Source organism: Prionailurus bengalensis, chromosome D1 (genome assembly GCF_016509475.1).
Source record: "Prionailurus bengalensis isolate Pbe53 chromosome D1, Fcat_Pben_1.1_paternal_pri, whole genome shotgun sequence".
NCBI classification, from domain to species: Eukaryota; Metazoa; Chordata; class Mammalia; order Carnivora; family Felidae; genus Prionailurus; species Prionailurus bengalensis.
In genome coordinates this window covers 80,400,751-80,423,810 of record NC_057346.1, presented here as the reverse complement: position 1 = coordinate 80,423,810, position 23,060 = coordinate 80,400,751, and the positions used below count along the sequence as shown (strand labels likewise).

At 37.2% G+C, this 23,060-nt stretch overlaps 1 protein-coding gene across 3 annotated transcripts in view; it reads right to left on the bottom strand.

Moving 5' to 3' along the window:
- Window positions 1-23,060, bottom strand: part of LUZP2 (leucine zipper protein 2) — a 513,981-nt gene that overhangs the window by 146,096 nt on the left and 344,825 nt on the right. For all 3 annotated transcript variants that reach the window (XM_043580830.1, XM_043580831.1, XM_043580832.1), the window contains exon 6: window positions 2,402-2,464. In XM_043580830.1, the coding sequence (XP_043436765.1) occupies window positions 2,402-2,464 (63 nt within the window). The remainder of the gene's footprint in view (window positions 1-2,401; window positions 2,465-23,060) is intronic.

The following is a 23,060-nucleotide window of genomic DNA, read 5'->3' as shown; positions in this document are numbered from 1 at the left end:
CCACTGGGCTATTGGGGAATTTTAGTAATTTTTAAAACTATACTAATGGTTTTATTTTATTTTTTAAATGTTTATTTATTTTTGAGAGAGAGAGGGAGGGAGAGAGAGCAAGTGGGGAAGAGGCAGAGAGAGAGAGGGAGACAGAATCCAAAGCAGGCTCCAGGCTCTGATCTGTCAGCACAAAGCCCAACATGGGGCTTGAACCCATGAACCGTGAGATCATGACCTGAGCCAAAGTCAGACACTTAACCGACTGAGCTACTCAGGTGCCCCAAAACTATACTAATGATTTTAAATGTAATTTGACATCCTGGTGCCTGTAAAGTCCACAAGTCCACACTAAAATTAAGCTTGTGAGAATAATTGTAAGTAAAATAAAAAAATGGAGAAGGTGAAGGCAAAGAAGGTGGCCATGACAAAATATTTCAGCTAGTCTCTGAGGTTTTTCTTTTCTACAATTCATGTCCAAGAACATTTCTTTTGTGAAATAACAGTAAAGACAATGGTGTTGGTAGTAGCCTCCACTCTTTTCAATATTCTGTGCTGGCAAATTAAAACACTGGCCAGCCATTATGTGTCAATGGGATGTGGATATTTATGTACCTATAAATAGTTTAGAGTCACTGATTTAGAAGACAAGCTCCTTTTTAGCTTCTAAACTGATAGAGGACGTTACTATTTTGTTTTGATGGTGGTAATACAAATAATTACATCTGTTACCATATTCTTTGCAAGTGTTTTTGTGACAGAAAAAAAAAAAAATACATGTCTCCCTCTTTGTCCAGAATTTTAAACTCTAAATTATTTTCCATAAATAAATAGAGATAGGTCAAGTGAATAAATTTATTTCAACATTATGCAATACTAATATATGAACCATCTAGGAATTCATAAATTAAAATGTAGATATAATATATCGTCTTAAGGAATTGAGATGAATTTTTAAAATGACTCATTAATGAACTAAGGGGCTAAAAAAATAACAGGTAGGCCCAGATTGACGTTGCTGCTTGTTTATTGGATTTTTGTTTGTTTGTTTTGTTTGTTTCTAAACACTATAGGCAATGTCTCCCAGGAGCCATCTCTCTTTCATGAGTACTGGGGGACTCTGGGAACCTGGCAACCATCTCAGAATATAGTTTCAATCCACAGAGTCAACACAGTTCTTACTCAAAAATTGGCTCTACTTGCTTACCTATCCAGAAACTGCACATTACACATGTAATGTTTCTAGAATCATAGCAAATTAAGCAGCATACTCTTCAAATAGAAAAGTGTAATGAAAGAAACACTACACTGGCTCATATCTACAAGAGATTCAGTTTGATTATTCATTTATAAAGCATCAACCTTTCTTTTCCATGTATTGAAAATTTATACTCATATTTCATGCACAATATTATTGGAAAGACATTATAAATGGGTTCTTATATTTCATGTTAGACTCTAACTTGAGTGTTTAGAGTGATGAATTTTACACGTCCATTAGGAAGTATTTTCACCTGGTTTACTAAAAAAATTATCTCAACCTAATGACCACCAACTTAATGACATTGTCCAGACTCCTTGCAGTTTGGCTAGGCATGTGACCTACGTCTGGCAAATATGGTACAATGAAACACGTATCACTACTTCCTAGTTGGAGTCCTAAAAAGCAATTCTTATGAGTCATCAGGTAATCTTCCCTATCCCTCCTGCTATAAGGTGATAATAATAGGAAAAGTTCATTGGAACAAAAAATGTGAGTCCACCATTAGAAGATTATAGAGGTATTTCACCAGCTCTGTGCCTTACTTCTAACTGCTTTGGGAAAGGGGTTAAACCACATTAAATAGGGGATTATATCACAGATGGATTTGGGAGACCAGGAGTATAAGAAATTGATTTTAGTTAAATCTGGATTAACCAGAATGACTTTCCACACCCCACCCTAAGAAATGCATGAGACAAATTTCCTGCCTAGCAAGGAGAACTGAGGAATGTATTTGTTCCTTAAGATTTATGATCAACCCCAGAATCCTCTTTCTGACACTTAACTGTTATTGCAAAACTTTGTAGACATCACATAGATGGTTAAAAACAAAAAAATTCAAGGACCTTCAGATATTCACTATTAAGGAAATCCTGATAATCCAATTAAGGAAGGAATCCATAAAATCACTGTAGGGAAGTAATGCCTAACGGGCTTATTTTGTTTTGTTTGTTTGTTCTTGGTTATGCTATGTCAAAAACATCCAAAAATATCTAAGGTTTAAAATCTGTTTTAATTTTCCTATTCCGATGTTTTCCTTTGTGTTAGCGAAAGAAAAGTCTCCGGGTATCTGGGCCCTAAAAGAAAAACCTGGCACTAATATTCTGGCACTTTCTATTTTGTTGAATCTAGAAGAGAAAATTTACTCACCTCTTCTGCATGGATGCCACACAGCTTGTTTCCTGACAAGAGTTTGTTCTTCAAGCTTTTATTCTGATGAAAGAAACATAGTGTATTGCTGAGAAATTATAAAGCATTAATAATTCCTAAACATGTCAGCTGCATTTCTCTGTTCATGGATAAGTCCTTCATGATATGAGATGTAATATATTTGTACAAACTGAGTATAATCTGTAATGTAAAATAATGTTTCTTTAATTCAATTAAAATGTAACATGTTTATTTAAAAAGGTAGAACTTTATTTGGCCTTACATTTAATACTGTTTTATTATATTTATGTATGGTATGTTATAAAATAATTTTAGTTTCAAATTTACAACAGATGTTAGTTTCTGAGAGCACATCTCTAAACAGCAAGTATTTTTTTAATGTATATTTATTTATTCTGATAGGTAGGGAAGGGACAGAGAAAGAGGGGGAGAGAGGAGAGAGAGAATCCCAAGCAGGCTCTGCATGGTCAGTGGTCAGCATATAGCCAGACATAGGGGCTCAAACTCACAAACCATGAGATCATGACCTAAGCTGAAATCGAAGAGTTGGATGCTTAACTGACTGAGCCACCCAAGTGCCCCTAGACAGCAAATATTTGTTTTCCTACTGTCATCTGGATGCTGGTCACCTTGGACCCTAGTATAATCTAGTCATAGATGCATCAGGGTCTATATTCCCTTTTAAGACGATAGTTTTTGAATCCTCTTATATTCTGGAGTACTGTGCATTATACTTAGAGGGCTTCTGGATGTTCAGAAGCCATTTCTTTTTCTAAGCCTCATAAGTGTATAAGTGTACTCTCTCTGCTGGTCTTGAGTACGGACAGATACGATTACCCTTTTAACTTACCATAATTGACCTTGATTCATAGATGAATGTTTGTTACTTCTGACATAGAAGCCATGTGTTCTTAGCCATCTGAATCTAAACCCTTATAGCTATTCAATTATACCTGCCTCATTATGCTCAGGCTTTTCTTTGTCCTGGTAACTGAGGTACTTTTAGACAGGCAGGGTAAAGGAGAACAGAAATCTTGTTGAAACCCTCTGGATTCAGATTTTGTGCTGTCTCTGCAGGAGCAAACCATTTAGTGCTAAAGTACATCTTATGCATAATGACTTTAAAGAACGTCGATCTGATGAGCATCGTGAGCAAACTGAACAAAATTTATGCAGAATGAATGAATAACTGAATGAATGAATACATTAAAGTTGAGAGTTCTTCACTTACAATTCCCACCTTATTTTGAACATTGAAACAAATTGTTTCCTATTTTATTTTCCTGTCATGCAGAGAGGGGATACAGCTGCCTCAGTTTGAATGAAACCTTTGTCTAATTTTTCTCTTTAGCAAAGAGTTAAAATTCTAAAAAGCTCATTTCCAAAAAGCTCATTTCTTAGAATTTTAATACTGTGAAATAGTTTACACAAATGAGGAGTTAACTTGTTTCACTCAAGTAATGTTTTCTTGTAAATATTTGTATTCATCATACACAAAGCACAAGATTAGAGGTTTTAAAATAATTTAATATATATTATTCGTATATTTAAAAGCTTGTAAACTATAATGAGGGGATACATACTGATGTTCTAACTTCGCAATTTTGCTCAGACTGTAGGTTAAAACATACCCTAGTTTTCCTTTTGTTCCTGTACAGTTATACTTTTGACATATGCAATCTTAATTTTTTATCATACAATGGCCTATTTTTCCCTTTTTGATTTCCTGAATTATCTTTGTAGATAAAGTATCTTCACTAGCTGTAAAGATTTCATACTTATACTTAGATTTTTCATCTTTTTAATGGCTATAGTTTTTTAGTGGAAAGACATGAAATTTAAATAAGGTCTACAGTTTGTTTAATAGTATTGTATTAATGCTAATTTTCTGGTTTAATAATTGTATTATTATCACTCTGTATGATGTTGTATTAGAGGTTTTGGGTAAAGATACACAAGAACATTCTGTACTGATTTAGTATGCCCTTTTCTATGTCAAAATTTATTTCAAAATAAAATGTTAAATTATCTACAAAAATAAAACTAAGACTGAGCTGCTTGAAAGTGGGTCAGGCAACTCTGGCCATCACAGGACACCACTGCCCAGTCGGAGTGGCTTGCTGTCTCAGGTGACGGTCAGGAATTAAGGTGTCACCTGTGTCACTCGCCATGGGAGTAAGAGGGAAGACTGCTGTGAACATGCAGGGACCTATGAAGATTGCGTGGAATTTCCGGTGTGCCTTTTTCATCTATTTTCAAGGGGACATCAGCAGCATGGTGGAAGAGACTAACTTCCAGAGCTCTTAGCCATGTCAAGCCCCCAGGGATCGAGCCCCTAGAGCCAGAGTGAAGATGTGATCTTGAGGAATGACAGCAACGTGCCTCCAAGTCAGTGGCGTTTCTCTTCTCAGTGGACCAAACCACAAGGAGTATCTTTTGCATATTCTGCCACCAACTACAGCTTGAATGGGACTGGTCCTGTGGCTGTGGATCAGTATCCAGTGTCCGTGGTGGGGACCTTTTCTATTCAGTCTGGAAAGCTATGGCATTTCCCCTCCCCAGACAGTTCATCTTCCCAGAGCCTGACTATTCTCACACCTACGCCACTGGACACATGGTTCTACAGCCTCAACCTAATGGGAAGTATGAGTCCTTCCCAAGTCTCCTCCAGAATGACTGATACCTTGTCCATCCTCAGGAACCTGCTGTGTAGGAGGACTGGAATTCTGCCCTGACAGCCGGAAACACAGGATTGCCCTTCAACCTGCATCCCAGATAAGCCACTATAAGAAAATGTATTTCCCCCCAGATCTTGGACCTGCCAGTGCCAGTCTTGCAAGTGAAAAAAAAAAAAAGTCAGTCTCCAGAAAGAGGAAATCTGTTCTTTTATTGAACCTGGGTTTGAGGAAGAGAATTCTTTTTTTTTTCCCCCAAATCTGCTCATGATTTGGCTTCCACAGGGGCCCACCTGATTCCATAAACAATATTACCCTTCCTTTAAGCTCTTTCACCATTAGTGACCTCTGGGAAATATTAGCTTTCTTTTAAGCACAAAATCATTGGAGACACCCATGTGGATATCCACAGCATCTTAGATAAGCTGGAGGTGAAAGACAAGGCTTGGTCTGTGACATGGCAGCAGGACCTCCCTACAAACTGTTCCAGACAAAATGATACATTTTTCCAATATCATTCATCTCTACAATCTAGTAGATGGCATTGTGTTCAGTGTGAGAATGGCACTTAGCCTGTGACAACTCAGGAAGTCCCTGCTGTCAATGTTCCCCATCCACACACACCCCACTTGCTCCTGTGTAATAGCTCAGAAGGTGGATGATAAAATGAAATTTTGTGCACTAAAAAGTAATAGTAAAATAAAAATTAAATTAATATAAGGATAACTGAGACAAGACAGGTGGAGTGTATTGCATATGAAGATATATGTACCAACACAAACCATCCACATCTGAGTAAGTCTATTAGGCATGACAATGCAGTTAATAATATATTTACAATTCAGTGGTCTATACTATTTAAAGTTGGCACCTTCACTTAAAGCTTTTTTCCTTTTTTCTTTCTTTCCTTATTTCTTTCCTCCTCCCTTCCTTTTCATCCTGTTCAATTCAAAGACGATAAAGCAATGAATAGAACATTATTTCACTGGAAATGCTTATGATGGCCCTGGACAATGCACCTGGAACTGTACAGGGGGGAACTGCTGCTTTTCCACACGGATACCCTTGTGACTGCCCCAAAATGAGCAGTGATTACATTACACATCTACTGTCTACACTGACAGTTGATAATTCTGGGCAATTGTGTAAAGTGTTTAAAGTAATATGTTTCCATTAAGCTACATGTGATTTCTCAAGCTTAGGAATTAGAGTATTTCACTCTTTGAAATATACTCAGAATTGGGGATAATAATCATGATCACCCACAAAGGGGCCAATTGTAGGACACAAGGGAGGCTTGTCAACGTCCATAGTAAAATTGTTCTCAGATGGCATGCTCTTCAGAAACATGGAATGCACAGAGCACTGAAGAGGGAATACTGACTCCCAGACAATTCACTGATTTAACCTTTCTACTTGTGATCAGTGATCATACTTCTTTAATTCCAGAAGTCATCATGGCTTGATACATTCTGGCATTGAGAACACTGTTTTTTACAGTTTGGTAAGCAGACTTGTGTTGTTTCATCCACCCTCTAACTAATGTATCTCATCCCTATCAAACCTAATGATGCTTTCACAAGATCTAAAACAAGGTACACATATAATTACACCCAAGATGCAAGGATCCAATTATGATTATGCCTAACTTGAGGGAATATGAAGAAAAGTAGATTACCAGAGTCATCAAATGTTTAACTATCTGTTCCTTCTGCCATCACACTTCTGCTATCCGTTATTCTAATAACCACAATCTGAGTTTTCTTATTAGAAATATTTTTCCATGCTAATTCCATGTAGCTGGCGTGACCCTAACTCTACCACTCCATCAAGGAAAAGGATCAAGCTCAAGCCCAGCCAAACAGTCTTGGTCCAGATTTGGTAAAGTAACGTAATCACTACTGATGAGACACTAATATAAATATTTTATTTTCAAGAATTATCAAGGAAAAAGAGGCCGAGTGTCATTACTAGATTAAAACACATCACCCATATGAGAGTACACCTAACATTGGAAAAAGAACACATGAGTATGGAGAGAGAACTACTGAATCTTGGTAATAGTGTTGGCCCTTCTCCCTACTTCATACCTGTGAAGGTAGGATACTCTCGGGTGTTTCAATTACATGCTACCAGCACCAGCCCTCTGCCCTCTTGACACCAAACAAATCCTTTTGTCCACCCTACCTTACATGATCACATAATCATATCATGTCCTTACGATTCAGAGTAGCAAAGAAGAACATCCAAATAACCATGCTGACATCTATCGCTTAATGCAATAGCCTATCAGGATGTGGGCCATCTATTTTGCCTTTTATTTTTTTTTAATATTTTATTCTTAATTTTAGAGAGAGTTAGCAGGGGGCAGGGACAGAGGGGGAGAAGAGAGAGAGAGAGAGACGGACTGCATCAGGCTCCACAATCAGCGTGGAACCCGACACGGGGCTCAATCCCATGACCCAGAGATCATGACCTGAGCTGAAATCAAGAGTCCAGTGCTCAACTAAATGAGCCACCCAGGTGCCCCTATTTTGCCTTTTCTAAATGGAAGGCAGACCTTGCTTACTACCTATTTAGGGACTGCCTCCCAACTGGATGCTGTACAAATTTGGGGTGGCATGAAACAAATATCTATAGTCTTCTTGGGAACCCAGGTTGTATATATATCAGCCCTGCCTAAAAATGTTATTTAACATTTCCCATTATCTACAGGATAAATCTCAAACTCAAATATTATAGTAACATAATATCTTTAAATCTTTTAAATGTTTATTTATTTTTGACAGAGGGAGAGAGAGCACAAGTAGGGGAGGGGCAGAGAGAAAGGGAGACAGAGGATCCAAAGCAGGCTCTATCCTGACAGCAGAGAGCCCAATGTGGGGCTTGAACTTATGAAGACATAAGATCACTACCTGAGCCAAAGTCAGGTGGCTCAATTGACTGTGCCACCCTGGTGCCCCCATAATATCTTTCTTAATACATAGATCTGTTTAATCTAGTTTTAACTTTTGGCTGGTAACTTAACACATCACATTTTCAGTATAGTTTACAGGGTAGCTGAAACTCACCAAATATGCTAGGCTACAAAACAAAAAGACATGTAAGTCTAGTATATCTCTATAATCGTTCTATAGGTAAATGTAAAAAATCCAAAATTGTTATGAGTATAAATTTTACATGGTGCTTTCAAATGAAAAGAGGTATTAAGAGGTATTTTTGTTTGTAAATAATAAAAACCAATAATGGTCAAATCAAGCAAAACATGAATCTATTGTGAAGATTTCAGGCAGAATAAAGCCTGGGGAATAAGGCTCAGAAAGAAGGTAACACCGAAGGTAAGAGGAGGTATCTATGATTATAAGATAGAATATACCTATTGAGACAACTGTAAATCACTATACTTAATTACAAAGTGACATGATGAGTTCTCGATGAATTTTCATGGTGAAAAAGCCATCATCGGACCACTTAGGATTGTCAAATATAATAAATTATGTATATGTGTTTATACTGTTATTTTCTAGATCAAAAAAAGTAGATACCACTGTTTCCAGGCAGCCAAAAACATGTGTTAATATCTCAAAAATGCAATTAAATGTAAACCAAAAGTAAAATCACCTGCAGTGAAATTCAAAATGAAACCAGAGACTGCTCTAACTGTGGCAAGTATCTCCTAGAATTTCCAAAAACTGACTGTTCAGAAACCACTGTATCTGACTGAGATCCACATTTGTTTCAGTTTAAATATATTCTTAAAATGCTAGAGAATGGGGGTGCTCTTTCAAGTAAGTCATTTTCTAATTGGAAATCTTATATCCCATATTAAGGAAAACAATATGGTTTAGGGGTAATATGTAACATAAATACTTTGCTTTAAAAAAATTATTTTAATGTTTATAATTTATTTTTGAGAGAGAGAGAGAGAGAGAGAGAGAGAGAGAGAGAGAGAGAGAGAGAGAGAGAGAAGCGGGTGAATATAGGGGAGGGGCAAAGAGAGAGGGAGATACAGAATCTGAAGTGGACTCCAGGCTCTGAGCTGTCAGCACAGAGCCCAACGCAGGGCTTGAACTCACAAACTGTGAGCCGAAGTCAGAGGCTTAACCAACTGAGCCACCCAGGTGCCCCTAAATACTTTGCTTTTAAAATATTAGCAGATGTGACATTTTTATAAATTTTACAAGAGTCCCTTATTGAGGACATCTCAGGAAGGGGATGGGATACTGCACTGAAATTTAAATCATGAGTGTTTGTTTTATTAGTTCTTAGATGTATTTTTTTTTTTACCTCTCACTGTTTCTGAAATCAGGATGCAGTCTAGAACACTGTGAACTTTTCATTTAGTATTTATGGTTTACCTCCCTCAAGAAAGTTAAGTCATTTTACAATTGATGCTCTTTAAAATTTAAAGATTGTTATTCCAGAGTTCTTATTTCAGAATAAGAGGTGAAGAGGTCAATAAAGGGGAGAATTTTTTCTCCCATTTAGAAAAGCTTAACTGTAGAGAAACTAGGGAAAATAAGAAATGTATATGTGGCCCTTCTATTTGTTCTAAGACACACAGAAGACAAACATATAATTTCAAAAAGGAGAGAGATAAAATTGTCTATGAAATAGTTTCAAACTGATAATGGCAAAAAAGGCCAAAAGCCTATTTATATCATAGTGTAAATGTAGGTCTTCAGACAACTGAAATATCTTTTGTCAAAAAGACTTAAAGCCATTCTCTTGAGAATTATGTGAAAATATCATGTACACAGCAAGAAAGACACTTCAAACTAAATATTCTGATTAATATTTTTTCTGAATCATCCTGTTAAGAAATAATGCTATCATTTAATCTGTATATAAATGAATTGCTACTTTAATAGAGATTTATATTTTTCAGGGTTCCTGTGTGGCTCAGGCAGTTAAGCCTCCAACTCTTGGTTTTGGTTCAGGTCATGAACTTGCACTTTGTGAATTCATGCCCTACAATGGGCTCTCCACTGATGGTGGGGAGCCTGCCTGGGATTCTCTCTCTCTCTCCCTCTCTCTCTCTGCCCCTCCCACATCTCTCTCTCTCTCTCTCAAAATAAATAAATACACTTAAAAATTAAATTAAATTAAAAATAGAGATTTATTTTTTCACAGAAAGCTTTAAAATTGAGTAGAAGTGAATAATAGGATCATTCTATAAACTTTTAAATAAAACCACCAGACAATTTTGCTATCATCCAAGCAATGGCAGATATTCCAGTTGAGTGTTGGCCTTGCCAACTTGAATTCTAAATTGGTTGCAGGTGTAACAGAAGTTTTACAATTGCTAATAGGTTTCCTCATTGAGGTTAACTCAGGAAGAGGATGTGACACTGATGTTGGTTCTAATTTGTTAGAAAATTTAAGAGTGCTTCATGAGAGTTTTATTCTTAGCTTAGCACCAGACTAGCTCTAATATCTAGTATAAATCACTTAACCTTTAGACATATGTGTCAATATATGTGAAGTAATGGAAAATTTCTAGGTCATCTCTTAGATTTCTTGCATCTTCAGGACTGTGGCATGAGAGACATAAGCTAATGACTTTTTCTGATGTCAGGTAAGAGATAATTGCATGACATTTCAACTTACAGAGTTGATTAATTAGATATCCTGTGTGCTTCTCACACTTGTCTCATACCTGCAAGATCACTTTTCAAATAGTATGAATATAATAAAGCACAGTTGCTGGGTTCTTGAGACAGAACAACTGTACTTGAATTCCACTGTTTAATAAGATATGTAATTCTAGATGCATCTTGTTACCACTGATAATACCTGTTTTCTCATCCATACACTTAGGCAACTATCATGACCAATTTAATGGGCGATTATAGTAAATGAGATGATATAAGCAAAACACTTATAACAGTGACTGTCACATAGCACTCAACAAATACTAGCTCTTATTACTTCAACAAAACTCACTTCATCTTGTAAAAATAAAAGAGGAAAAATATTTTTTGATGATTAGGACTGCACTCCAGAAGTTTCAGGGATTCAGCACCACAAATAAAATATAAATATATAAATACATATTTTATATATGTAAATAAATATAAACATATATATACATATTAGAAGATGGCAGGTAAGTTTCTAGCCAATGAGCTCTGATTTATGGATAAATGAGTTTGTTGTGGGTGTGCCTGGGTGGCTCAATGGATTAAGCCTCCAACTCTTGATTTAGGCTCAGGTCATGATCTCACAGTTGTTGAGATCAAGCCCTGCACTGGGTTCTGTACTGGGTGTGGAGCCAGCTTACGATTCTCTCTCTCTCACTCTCACTCTGCCCCTCTCCTGCTTGTGTTCGTGCTCTCTCTCTCTCTCTCAAAAAAAAAAAAAAAAAACAACCCAAAAGTTTATTGTGGAAGTCATTGTATTCAATGGTATTTCTTTACATGGCTGACTTTTCTTTTAAAATAGACAATTCCCTTGCAAATAGAACTTTTTTCTGCTGTCACTAATAGCTCCCCTCCCTTATCAGAGAGCTCTCATTCTGATGGGTTAAAAAATGTGGCTAAATATATGAAATGTCATTCACCCCAGAAATAACTTTATGAAAAAAGCATTAATATTCTTGTCAACATTTATAAAAACCTTTCATGTACTAGGAATGGGGCTAAAACAATCCCGCAGTTCAAGAAGTTGGCAATCCATGAAGGAGGTTGATGGTAGCACTCATAGGCTCTGGAGAGGCAGCTACTCAGGGAGTGACACTGAGCTGTCTTGAGCTGTGTAAAGGAGTCAGCTAAATAACAGGAAGAGGCAAGAAAGAGGGGAGGATATTTGCACTAGAACTATAATGATGCCTGGTGGCATCATGCATAAGGTACCGGTGAAAGAGTAGAAAAGCGAGACTAAAGAGGTACATTGGGGTTAGCCCCATGGGGCTCGTATGCCACTGAAGCCGTGGCACTGAATGAGCTTATGAAGTGACATGAGCAGATTTACTTTTTAGAAAGATAAAATAGGAAAAGTTAATTTTGGATTTGAAATCTAAATCTAAAGTTTACCTCCATTAGCTTTTTTTTTTAAATATTTATTTTGGAGAGAGAGAACTTGAGAGGAGGAAGGAAAGAGAGACAGGGGGACAGGGGATCAAAAGTGGGCTCCACGCTGACAACAGCAAGCACAAAGTGGGGCTCAAACTCACAAACTGTGAGACCATGACCTGAGCCGAAGTCAGACACTCAGTCGACTAAGCCATCCTGGCACCCCTCCATTAGGTTTTGTTAGCAGTTACATTTTAGGCAGTATTCTGTGGGGAGAATAAGAAAGTCATACAACTTAATGACAACCACAAAATCTGACTAAAAAATGGGCAGAGGAAATGAATAGAAGTTTTTCCAAAGAAGACAAGCAAATGGCTAAAAGGTACATGAAAAGGTTTTTGACATCAGTAGCTATCAGAAAAGTACAAAGCAAAACCACAATGAGATATCTATCGCCTCACTTCTAAGACAAGAAGAGAAAACAAATGTTGGCAAGGATATGGAGAAAAGTAAACCCTAGTGCACTGTCTGTGCTGACAGCTCGGAGCCTGGAGCCTACTTCAGATTCTGTGCCTCCCTCTCTCCGCCCCTCCTCCACTCATGCTCTGTCTCTCTCTGTCTCAAAAACAAACGTTAAAGTTTTTTTCAAAAAATCGTCTTCATTATAAAATATATATTCAGACTTAACTGTTGCATCTACATCATACTCTCCTCTCTTTTCAAGAACTTTTATTCGACACATATTTAGGCTGTCAATCTTTTATCCATGTTTCTTAACCATGCGTGCACGCGTGCGCCCGCCCCCCCCCCACACACACATATTCTTACCAAGCTCTTCCATAAAAATATTATCTACACTGATTTTTATTTGTTAATTTTACTTACTGGCATTCTTACCACTAGTTTTCTTATGTGTTCTGGAATTTGGGTGCACAGATTCACGTTGTGATGGAGGTTTTATTTATTTTTATTATTTTGGCTTTAATTTTATTTCTGCTCATCAATACTTGCCGGGTAGCTGTGTGGTTTTGCCAATACCTGTTCCTCCGGCTTTCTAATATTTATAATACTCCAAGAAAATGTGCTTTGGGTTCATGAACCTTGTGACTCAGATCAAACAACATGTTAAAGGCATTTACAGAGGGACATAACAAAACCATACAGACTGCACTGTGGTTAAGGGCATGAGCAGCTGTCTTAGCTACTCCTTCCACAATTCTCAGGTTAGGTAGTCTTTCCAGGTGACTTAACCATTCTGCAAAAATTTTAGATGTTGATAAAAATTGTACCTACCCCATATGTTATACGCATTGAAAGAATGACTATAAAGCATTTAACAATATTTTGCATATAGTAGGTGACTAAGGTTATTATTTATAAAAATTATTATTACTAATGATGCCATACAGTAATTGTTCATATGGCCTAGATTGTCTTCTCTGTAACTAATTTGATAAGTCTTTCAAATTCTCGTCCTTAAAGTATATTCTCTCCTTAAGTATATTTTCTAACAAGCACCCCATCCTTTGAGTTATTGTCTAACTGAGATATTTGCTTATACTTATGTCTTGAATTTTATATTATGTTATTGGCTGTTTTAAAATTCTAAAGACTTTTTAAGGCCATTTTCCTTCAATTATATAATGTTCTTTATAGAGTATGAACATAATAAAGTTTGTACTGGATATTAAACTCAAAACTGTAGTTATGTCATAAATAAATATATAAGGGATGGATTCCATTTTTCTATATTCTGATAATTCTCAAATTACTTGTTTCTTTCATTTCCATAGCTCTCCATAGCTGTGTCATGATAACCCTTAATGCTGGACTCAATTCTGGGTATGGCAAACAAACAAACAAAAAACAAAACAGCTGTTATATTTCTCAAATAAGAATGCTTGGCTAGAAAGCTTTTTTTGTTTTCATATATATATTTTATTATTATTACTATTATTATTATTATTATTATTATTTTTTTTTAGAGAGAGAGAGAGAGAGCAGGGGATAGAGGATCAGAAGCGGCTGTGCTGACAGCAGACAGCCCCATGCGGGGCTCGACCTCACCAACTGTGAGATCATTACCTGAGCTGAAGTCAGACACTTATCTGACTGAGCCACCCAGGCGCCCTGGCTAGAAAGGTTTTAATTGAAAGGCTTTTGTCTAAAACTACTATACAATTTTATATGGGATATTCTACAATGTATAAAAAGCATAATGCTCCCATGGCGTCCAGCATCCTATAGGTTAAAAAACTATATTAAGTGTCCCCAGGCCCCAAAAAGTTTAAATTGTGGCCTCTGGAATAAGGAAGAAAAACAAGGTATTTACAGATAGAAAGCACAAGTGCTTTATTATATATACATCAGGGGAAATATTGAAGATGGGAAGTTTTCCTTTCTTTCAAACAGTCAGTAGATGTGTCTTTTTCACAGGCATATACAAAAATAAAATAGAATTTCTACTCCGAGGGCCTATAGTCATAGATGGGCCTAATCTGCACCAATTCAAAGGCTGGTTCTTACACAACAGTTTCATATGATTAATATCATTCAGTTCACTAGAGTATCACACTTTTTGTTACAGAGTAATCTGGATTCTACCTGACTTAGTGAATAGAAGAAATTGAGCTATACTAAGAACCTTAGCATGGGTTAGATTATTTCTTCTGGATATCTACACAAACCACGATTGAGCCTGGCTAAAGGTGCTGGCAACAATTGATGATAACTGCTTCACATTTTCTACTAACCTAAAGAAGTTCAGATGGATCAATAGAAATGTTTAAAGTTTGATGTTAAAATCACAATGTGCTTTATTTAGGGTCAAACGCAGCTGCTGCTGCCATTTTCTTAAGCACAAGTTTGCTCAGTCTTGTCTGAAAATCTGCTCATATACCTTAAATAGCAAGTATTTTGCCAGTATCCCTTTCTAGTTATTTAAAGCTTAATAATCCTGCTACAGCAATTGCACTCCAAGAGATAGGGCATGCTGTGAGGAGAGTGACGGCTGGTGCTATCCAGACTTGATCCTTCAAAAGGAAATTATGTCACTATGAATTTTTTGCACGTGAATGAGTATTTTGATCTTGGAGGAAACATCTGTGTTTAGAGTACATTCTAAATACTATTGAGGAGGCAGCTGCTCGTAGAATGATGCTAAAGGATTTCAGAGCAAAGTTGTCTCTCTCTATTTCAGGTTTGGCCTCTAATGGTGTCAGAAATTTCACCAGGAAAGCCAGAACCCTGGTTAAATATTAACTAAGTGCTCCTTTAAACCACACAGGGTGGGTACAGAAAGGTATTAACATACAATATTGATGCTCCACATCATGCATCATTAGGGAATTAAAAATTAAAATAACAATGAGATACCACCACACGCCTATTAGAAAGACAAAAAAATCCAAATACTGACAAAACCAAATGCTTTCGAGGATATGGAACAACAGGAAGGCTCATTTACTGCTGGGGAGATTACAAAATGGTACAGCCGCTTTGGAAGACAGTCGGCAGTTTCTTATAAAACTATGTATATGTTACCATGTGGTCTGGCAATAATGGCCTTTGGTATGTACTCAAAGGAGTTCAAAACTTATCTCCACATAAAACCTGCACAGGGACTCTTATAGCAGTTTTATTCATAATTGCCAAAACTTGGAAGTGACCAGGTGTTCTTCAGTAGGTGAATGAATGAATAAACTGTGGTATATACAGGAAATGGAGTATTATGCAGCACTAAAACAAACAAGCTATCAAGCCATGAAAAAAAAAAGTGAACTTAAATGCACATCACTAAGTATAAGAAGTCAATATGAAAAGGCTACTACTGTAAGATTCCAACTATACAACATTCTGAGAAAGGAAAAAATTATGGAGGCAGTAAAACATTAATTGTTTGCTAGGGAGTCAAGGGAAGGAGATGAATAGGCAGAGCACAGAGGATTTTAAGGGCAATGTAACTACTTTCTAGGAGATTATAATGGTGGATACATGTGATTACACATCTGTCAAAACCCACAGAACATACAACACCATGACTAAATCCTAATGTAAGCTATGGACTTTGGGTGATAATGATGCCCAATGTAGGTTCATCAGTCTTAACAAACGTATCACTTTTGTGTGGGGTGTTGACAGTGGAAGAGACTGTGGATCTATAAGGACATTGGGTATATGGGAACTCTGTGCTTTCCACTCAATTTTGATGTAATCTTAAAGTACTCTAAAATATTAAATTATTAAAATACACCAACAAACAACACTGTTTAAACCTATTAAAAACCAAACAATACCTGACAATCTACAATAGACTGAAATAGCATTTATTTAGCATTTAAACCCAGTATATTGGATCTCCCATGTAAAATATATGTTTTGATGATATGATTGCTTAAAGAGATGGATATTAATAAAAAAATACAAACAAAACAACTTTATAATAAAACTACCTTAACTTTGATAAAGTGGCTTTCTACCACACAAAGCTCTTTGAAAGTTCCCACAGTAGCTGTTTAATAGTTAAGAACTTTAGATGTATTGAAATAATGGACTACATAACAGAGATCACAAATTAAGCTATAAATATCCTTTTTTATTACTTGCTAAAGTAACTAAAAAATAATACATAAGCACACTAATAAAGAGAATACTAATAATGTTTCAAATTGACATGTTTTCACAAATATACTTATTTTAAATAAGTAAAATATATACAATTGATTGCATTAATCTTCTTTAGTCTTTATAAACTTTTCATAAAAACTTCTCACTGAGGGGCACCTGGTTGGCTTAGTCAGTTAAGTGTCTGGCTTCAACTCAGGTCATGATCTCATGGTTTGTGGGTTCGAGCCCCACATCAGGCTCTGTGCTCAAAGCTCAGAGCCTGGAGCCTGCTTCTGACTCTGTGTTCCTCTCTCTCTGCCCCTCCCCCACTCATGCTCTCTCTCTCTCTCTCTCTCTCTCTCTCTCTCTCTCTCAAGAATAAACATTAAAAAAAAGCTGCTCACTGAAATTCCAATATACTTATAGAAACACTTTACTGCAGATATCATCCACATCAGCAGCCATTTCTTCCACTTTAGTTTGTATTCACATTGGAATTTTAAGTGATTATTTTCATTGTATGACTAGAGTTTGACTCCTGCTTCTAACAGAGTGGTCCCAGCAAAAGAGAGTATTTTTTTAGGTAAATATTATTTACCTTTTTCTGACTGTTGGAAGCATTTGATTTTAAAACTCAAATTACTTTCAACTTTTTCTAGTTATACTTCATTTTTATCCCAAATACACAGTCAAGTGCCTCACCTTTGGCTTTGAAGAACTCACGCGAAAGCACTCTATTGCCCCCGCCCTTGCACAGGACTCACCCATCCTGTCCACAGAGAAATGGTCAGATTTAGCTTTATTTCTTTTTCCATTGCATAAACTTCTCTTGCTAAGACATTTGCTTTAACCCTATTTTTTTTTGCTAATATCCAGCCCCTCCTTTTCTGTATTTCTAAGTATCTTTATTCAAGAATAACTTTTATTTCCCTTAAACTATAACCAAAATATCTCAGTTAAGTAATTGAACTCTAAATGCATTAACACATTGAAGTGTATTAACTAAAGACTTGACATATCATAACTTCCAGCACGATTATTCCAAATGATTAAACCCATGTAACAGTAAGGTCAGATAACTTAGATTAGGTGAATCTCTTAAGCTCAGACAGCAAACAAGAAACAAAGCCAAGATTCAAATCCAGGTTTTGACCTCCATCAGCAATCCTGTCTCCATGGCTCAGAGTTATAAAAACCATATCTCTGCCTCCCACCCTAAAGTGTATCATAACATAACAACTCAGCTTAGGAAATATCCTCTCCTGTGAAGCAATTATTGCCAGGCTTTGTACAAAGCACTTTCCATAACATAGGTACATCCGAAAGGACATATTGTTGTCTGGAGTGGTGCCACAGTAAAGAAGGAAGGCAAGGAAACTTTTCTCTCAGATTATCTGACTAACACATGGCTACCTTCATAGGCTACTCCAGTATCACTGCTAAGCAGCCCTCTCAAAATATGGTAAAAGCACACCCATAAATCTTTCTGGCTGCAGTACTGTGACTGGGCTATTTTTCATGGTGATGGCAATATGATTCAAAAAGCCTTTAACACAAACCTTGCACTGCACACTCCTCATGAATAAGAAGTCAGCCATCCAAATAACCTGACTAAAATCCACTCTCACAGACATCCCCTTGGTATGGTGTAAAGGGCCCTGGAACTCAACATTGCCCCTGTCTGACTTGCAGTTATGGTTCCCACCCAGATCATCAGGGTTCTGCTAACAAACGTACATTCAGCGAGTGTTTTCCACTCAAGGTTTTCTGGACCTGGAATTCACTCAAGTCTCTCTTGGAGCTTAGAGTTGGAGGTAGATATTTTTTTTCTATCCAAGTTACTCTGCCAACCTTAGCACAGAATTCTTTATCCTAGAGTTGACGGCTTACCATCATAACAAATGATTCATGGATTACTCCTTAATAATAAAAATACATATAAAACTGTTCACTTACAGAGTTGTAGGAGTCCCATCATGCAACCTGCATGCATATTTATCTCTTAGGGTTCTTCTACGAGCCTTATGAGGAAGGTTCTGGAATGCCTATTTTGTCAGTGAGAGGCTACGCATTTCACATGATAATATTGCATTGTCCTCATCCTGGGTGGGCATTTGATACTTTTATGAGTTAGAACAAACTGGGTTTAGCTCTGTGTGAAAGAGATTCAGAATAGCAGAATCTTAAGCAAGTAGAAATTTCTTTCTCTGACATTTCTGACACAAAATTCAGTGTTGTGACTCTATTCCTTCCAGGTGTGAAGAGCCAGACTCACTCTCACTTCCTGGTGTCATCCTTCCTGGTGTCATCTTTGCCTGTTTGATCCTCACCTCTATATCTACATTCCACCATCAAGGAAGGGGGAAAGACAAAAAGGAGAGTAAATGTTTTTTTCTTTGTGGATACAATCTGAAAGATGCCCACATCTCTTCTGTTTATAGAACAGTGGACAGAAATTAGGCACATGACCCCAGCCAGCTATAAAGGAGGCTGGGAAATGCTTATTCTGGATGTTAATTTGCTTAAATGAAAGTGCAACAGAGATAAAGCTGTTGTTGGAGAACTGCTGACCTTAGCCACATGCCTGGTTAATTAGCAGAACACATGAGAAGCACCTTCTTCGGCTGAAAGCATTAGTCCACCAACTATCTGCCCCATACACTGGTGAGAAAGCACCAGAAATGAAGGGTTTATTTCAGATTTCTCACACTGGAGTACTCAAATCACCTTCAGAATTACCTAAGGTATTTAATATTAAATCAGAATCCTGGTTCCTGCCCAGACTTGGTGAATCACAGTTTCTGGTAACATGAGAGAACCTACATTTTTGCATTGTCCCCAGAAGAGTCTTATACACATTAAACTTTAAAACCACTGCAGAGTAAGGGGAAGAAATGGCTAGATTTTAATTTTGGGGGATCTCTCTCTCTCATATTATGCTCTCCCATTGCTAACATCCTTCTGCAACATCTGCAGGTTGGTCTTTCTATAGTTCTTAATCCCCGGCAGGTGTCAGAGCTCAAATGGTACAGAAACAACATATACGGTGCCACTAAAAATAGCTAACTTTCAGTTATTCCCTTATACATGGTTCTTAGCAACACTGTAAGGTAGCTAGCAAGATAATGTTCCTATTTAGCATACAAATAAACTTATCTGACCCTCAGAGAGGTCAAGAGACTTGCCCAATGTCCATGGCTCTTAAGAGGCACAGGTGGGCTTAGGTCTTTACCTGAGCACAGGCCCTGTGCTAGTCTTCACCTTCTTGCAACTGTCTCCCAAATAATAAAAAGGTTGAGAGCATGACCCCAAGCATGACCCCAAGGTGGCTTCAGCTTTGCCACCTTTGACCCATGAGGATGTTCATTTTGATACATTTACCCTCAGTGCCTGCAATTTCCTCCAACTAGAAGGGGCTACTTAGCAATGTTTAATGTTGAAAGTAATATGCTAAAAGTCAAAGGGCTTTCCTGAGGGAAGAGGGAGGGTAGTCATACTAAATAACTGGCCAAAGCACAAATCTAGGCTCCCCACATAATACAGATACAACTCACATTCTGAAGACCAAAGATTTGGTTACTCCGTCATTCTGATTTATCTTACACTGGGCTGATAGCGTACAAATGGTCAAAGATTCTGCATTTACTTTTATTTTCTTCTAATCATGTTCAATCAACAATGTCCAAAAGTATGCGCTACTTGAAGGACTTACGAATAGATGCAGGATTTCAAAATCACTAGTGCCATTTTGCTTTCAAAATTTGGAGATACATGCAGCTTGTACAAATCTTGTGCCCACATTTGATTCTTCTTGTGCTATTCCTGCTATGAGCTGTGCTTTCAGACTAGCACTGGGGTTTTAAAGCATCAGAGTCTGTGCATGAACTGTCATCACATCTGTCTTCATTGCATTTCCATCTGCTCACGCGGTGTGCACCTGTACCTGGCTGATTAGACAAGAACAAGGGGGAAAGTCTTCTAATACTACTGTCCTTACCATCAAAACTGAGACTTTTTCACTTCTTCTTTGATAGAGTGTTAAAGAGGAAAAAAAACATGGAACAGAATTTATCAGACATGTTTTAGTCCTGGGTCACCCATTTACAAGCTGTCACCGTGGACACAGCTGTACTGTGGCATTTCGAAACCTTGGTTTCTCAATCTGTAATTGTGTCTGCCTTTTCACTATGTTAGTGTGAGAATAAAAAGGAGGCAATGGACGTGTGAGTGCTTTGTAAATATAAAAAATGCAATTTTGCATATGCCACATATTCTCCTGTCACTGAGGCTGAAGGATAAACCACAACTCACAGAGTACAGGTAGGATTCTCCTAAAATATGGGGTCTGCTGGTTGATTGAAAAAATCCATTATGTGCTTCTACTGGCTCCACATGCTTAAATTTTTCTCCATTTTGGTGAATATAAAATTGGGATCAAAACATGCAGGAAGAGAGGGATTGGGAAGAATTGATCAGTAATTAACATTTTACATATGCTTTTTAATCTTCTCAAATGTTTTCATCACTTCAAATGGTGTAATAGATGCACTACTGAGCTACTACAGCCAGGGCAGGGAACAAAGCACTTAGATTGGGAAGAATAGCTGAGTCTGCCACAAATATTGCGTGAAATCATTCCAGACGGATTCAAGTACCCATAATTAGTAGCAAACACTGTGAAAGGCATATTAGAAGGAACAAACCTCCTTCAGAATGCTGCTGAGTTAGGCCTGCACTGGTATATAAGGTGAATTTTCAGTAATTGCAAATAAACACCAAGAAAGCCTCTAAATGATAACAACTAATGTAAGAAGTTGACAGCCCAGTGCAGATGTAGAGAAAGATAAGTGTCTGAATACAGGAAAGGGGATCAGAACCATCTGGATATTCACAATAACAAAGAGGAAAAAGGCACAGGAGAGGGAAGAGGGGACCTGGGATAAGAAAAGGAAAGAAGAGGAGAAGGTGGAAGGGGAGGAGAGACAGGTAGAGGAGGAGATCCATAGAAGATGAGAATCAGATGTAACTAATGGGAAGTCCAAGTTTCCATCACTTCCTTAGTAAGATAGGATTAGGAATGAAAAGATGATTGTAAGAGGACCTGTGTATCATTTTAGTTGGGGAAAATTACTTCCTAAAGAAACTCCATGGCACAGTATACATAAAGCTCACCCCAGAATGTAGGTCAGTTATTCTCAAAGAAGTGTTCCCATTCACTGCATAAAGTTCTGAGTTAAATAATTTCTCCAGACGCTATTAAAGAATTCTTAGTGTGCGTTCAAAGGGATGCAAGTTCTGTGAAAGAGTAACAGTGATACCATCACAAACAATTCTGCGATAAATTGGAGAAGCATTGTTCTTTGAAGTAGGACATCTCTGAAACTGATGTAAAGAGAGCCTGATGAGTCTGCAGGAGCCAACTAGAGGTTGTGGTGGAAGCCAGGCTCCCTTGAAAAGCCTTTCTGGCAATTAAAATCAAGACTGAAGTGCCCAGAGGGGATAAATTCAGGTAAGAGCACAGCTTACAGAATGGGGGTTTCTGGAATCAAGAATACATGACGACTGATCGATGCTGGCAGATTGATAGGGCAGCTGACAAAATTTCAAGGGACTAATTAGAACCAAATAAAAAGGAACATTATATTAGTGGCTTACAGTCATTAATCAACCATTTTCACAGAAGGACTTATGGTGGCTGACAATATCAATAGTAAGCATCATAATTTAAATTCATAACAAATAAAATTTTTATGTATCAAATTTATTTTATGTAAAGAGAGTCTGAAGCACTTAGTAAGAAAAGGGAAGCGAAACTATAATGAAAGGGTATTTTTAACTACTACTAAAAAGAAAATAAATTTGCATAACCCCTTTGGGAAATAGTTTGACAATATATTTAACTATCTTGAGATTCATATTATATTGTAATTCAGTGTTACCATTTCTTTTTTCTTTTTTTTAAGTGTATTTATTTATTTTGAGAGGAGAGAGCATGAACAGGGGAGGGGCAGAGAGAGGGAGACAGAGAATCCCAAGCAGTCTCCACACTGTCAGCACAGAGATCATGACCTGAGCCAAAACCAAGAGTCCAAAACACTTAACCGACTGAGCCACCCAGGCACCCCCAGTGTTACCATTTGTTAAGAATGAACCTAAAGACAGTATAAGGGAAAAAAAGCACCAGGTAAAATGTCATTCATTATTCAATATCTTATAATAATATAAAACATGAAAGCAACACAAATGTTTTCCAGAAGAAATGGATAACTGAATAAACAGAGCTTCAACCCATGGTTAATTTATCTCCTCATTGTTTCTCTTACATTTAGATTGTACCCTGAGATA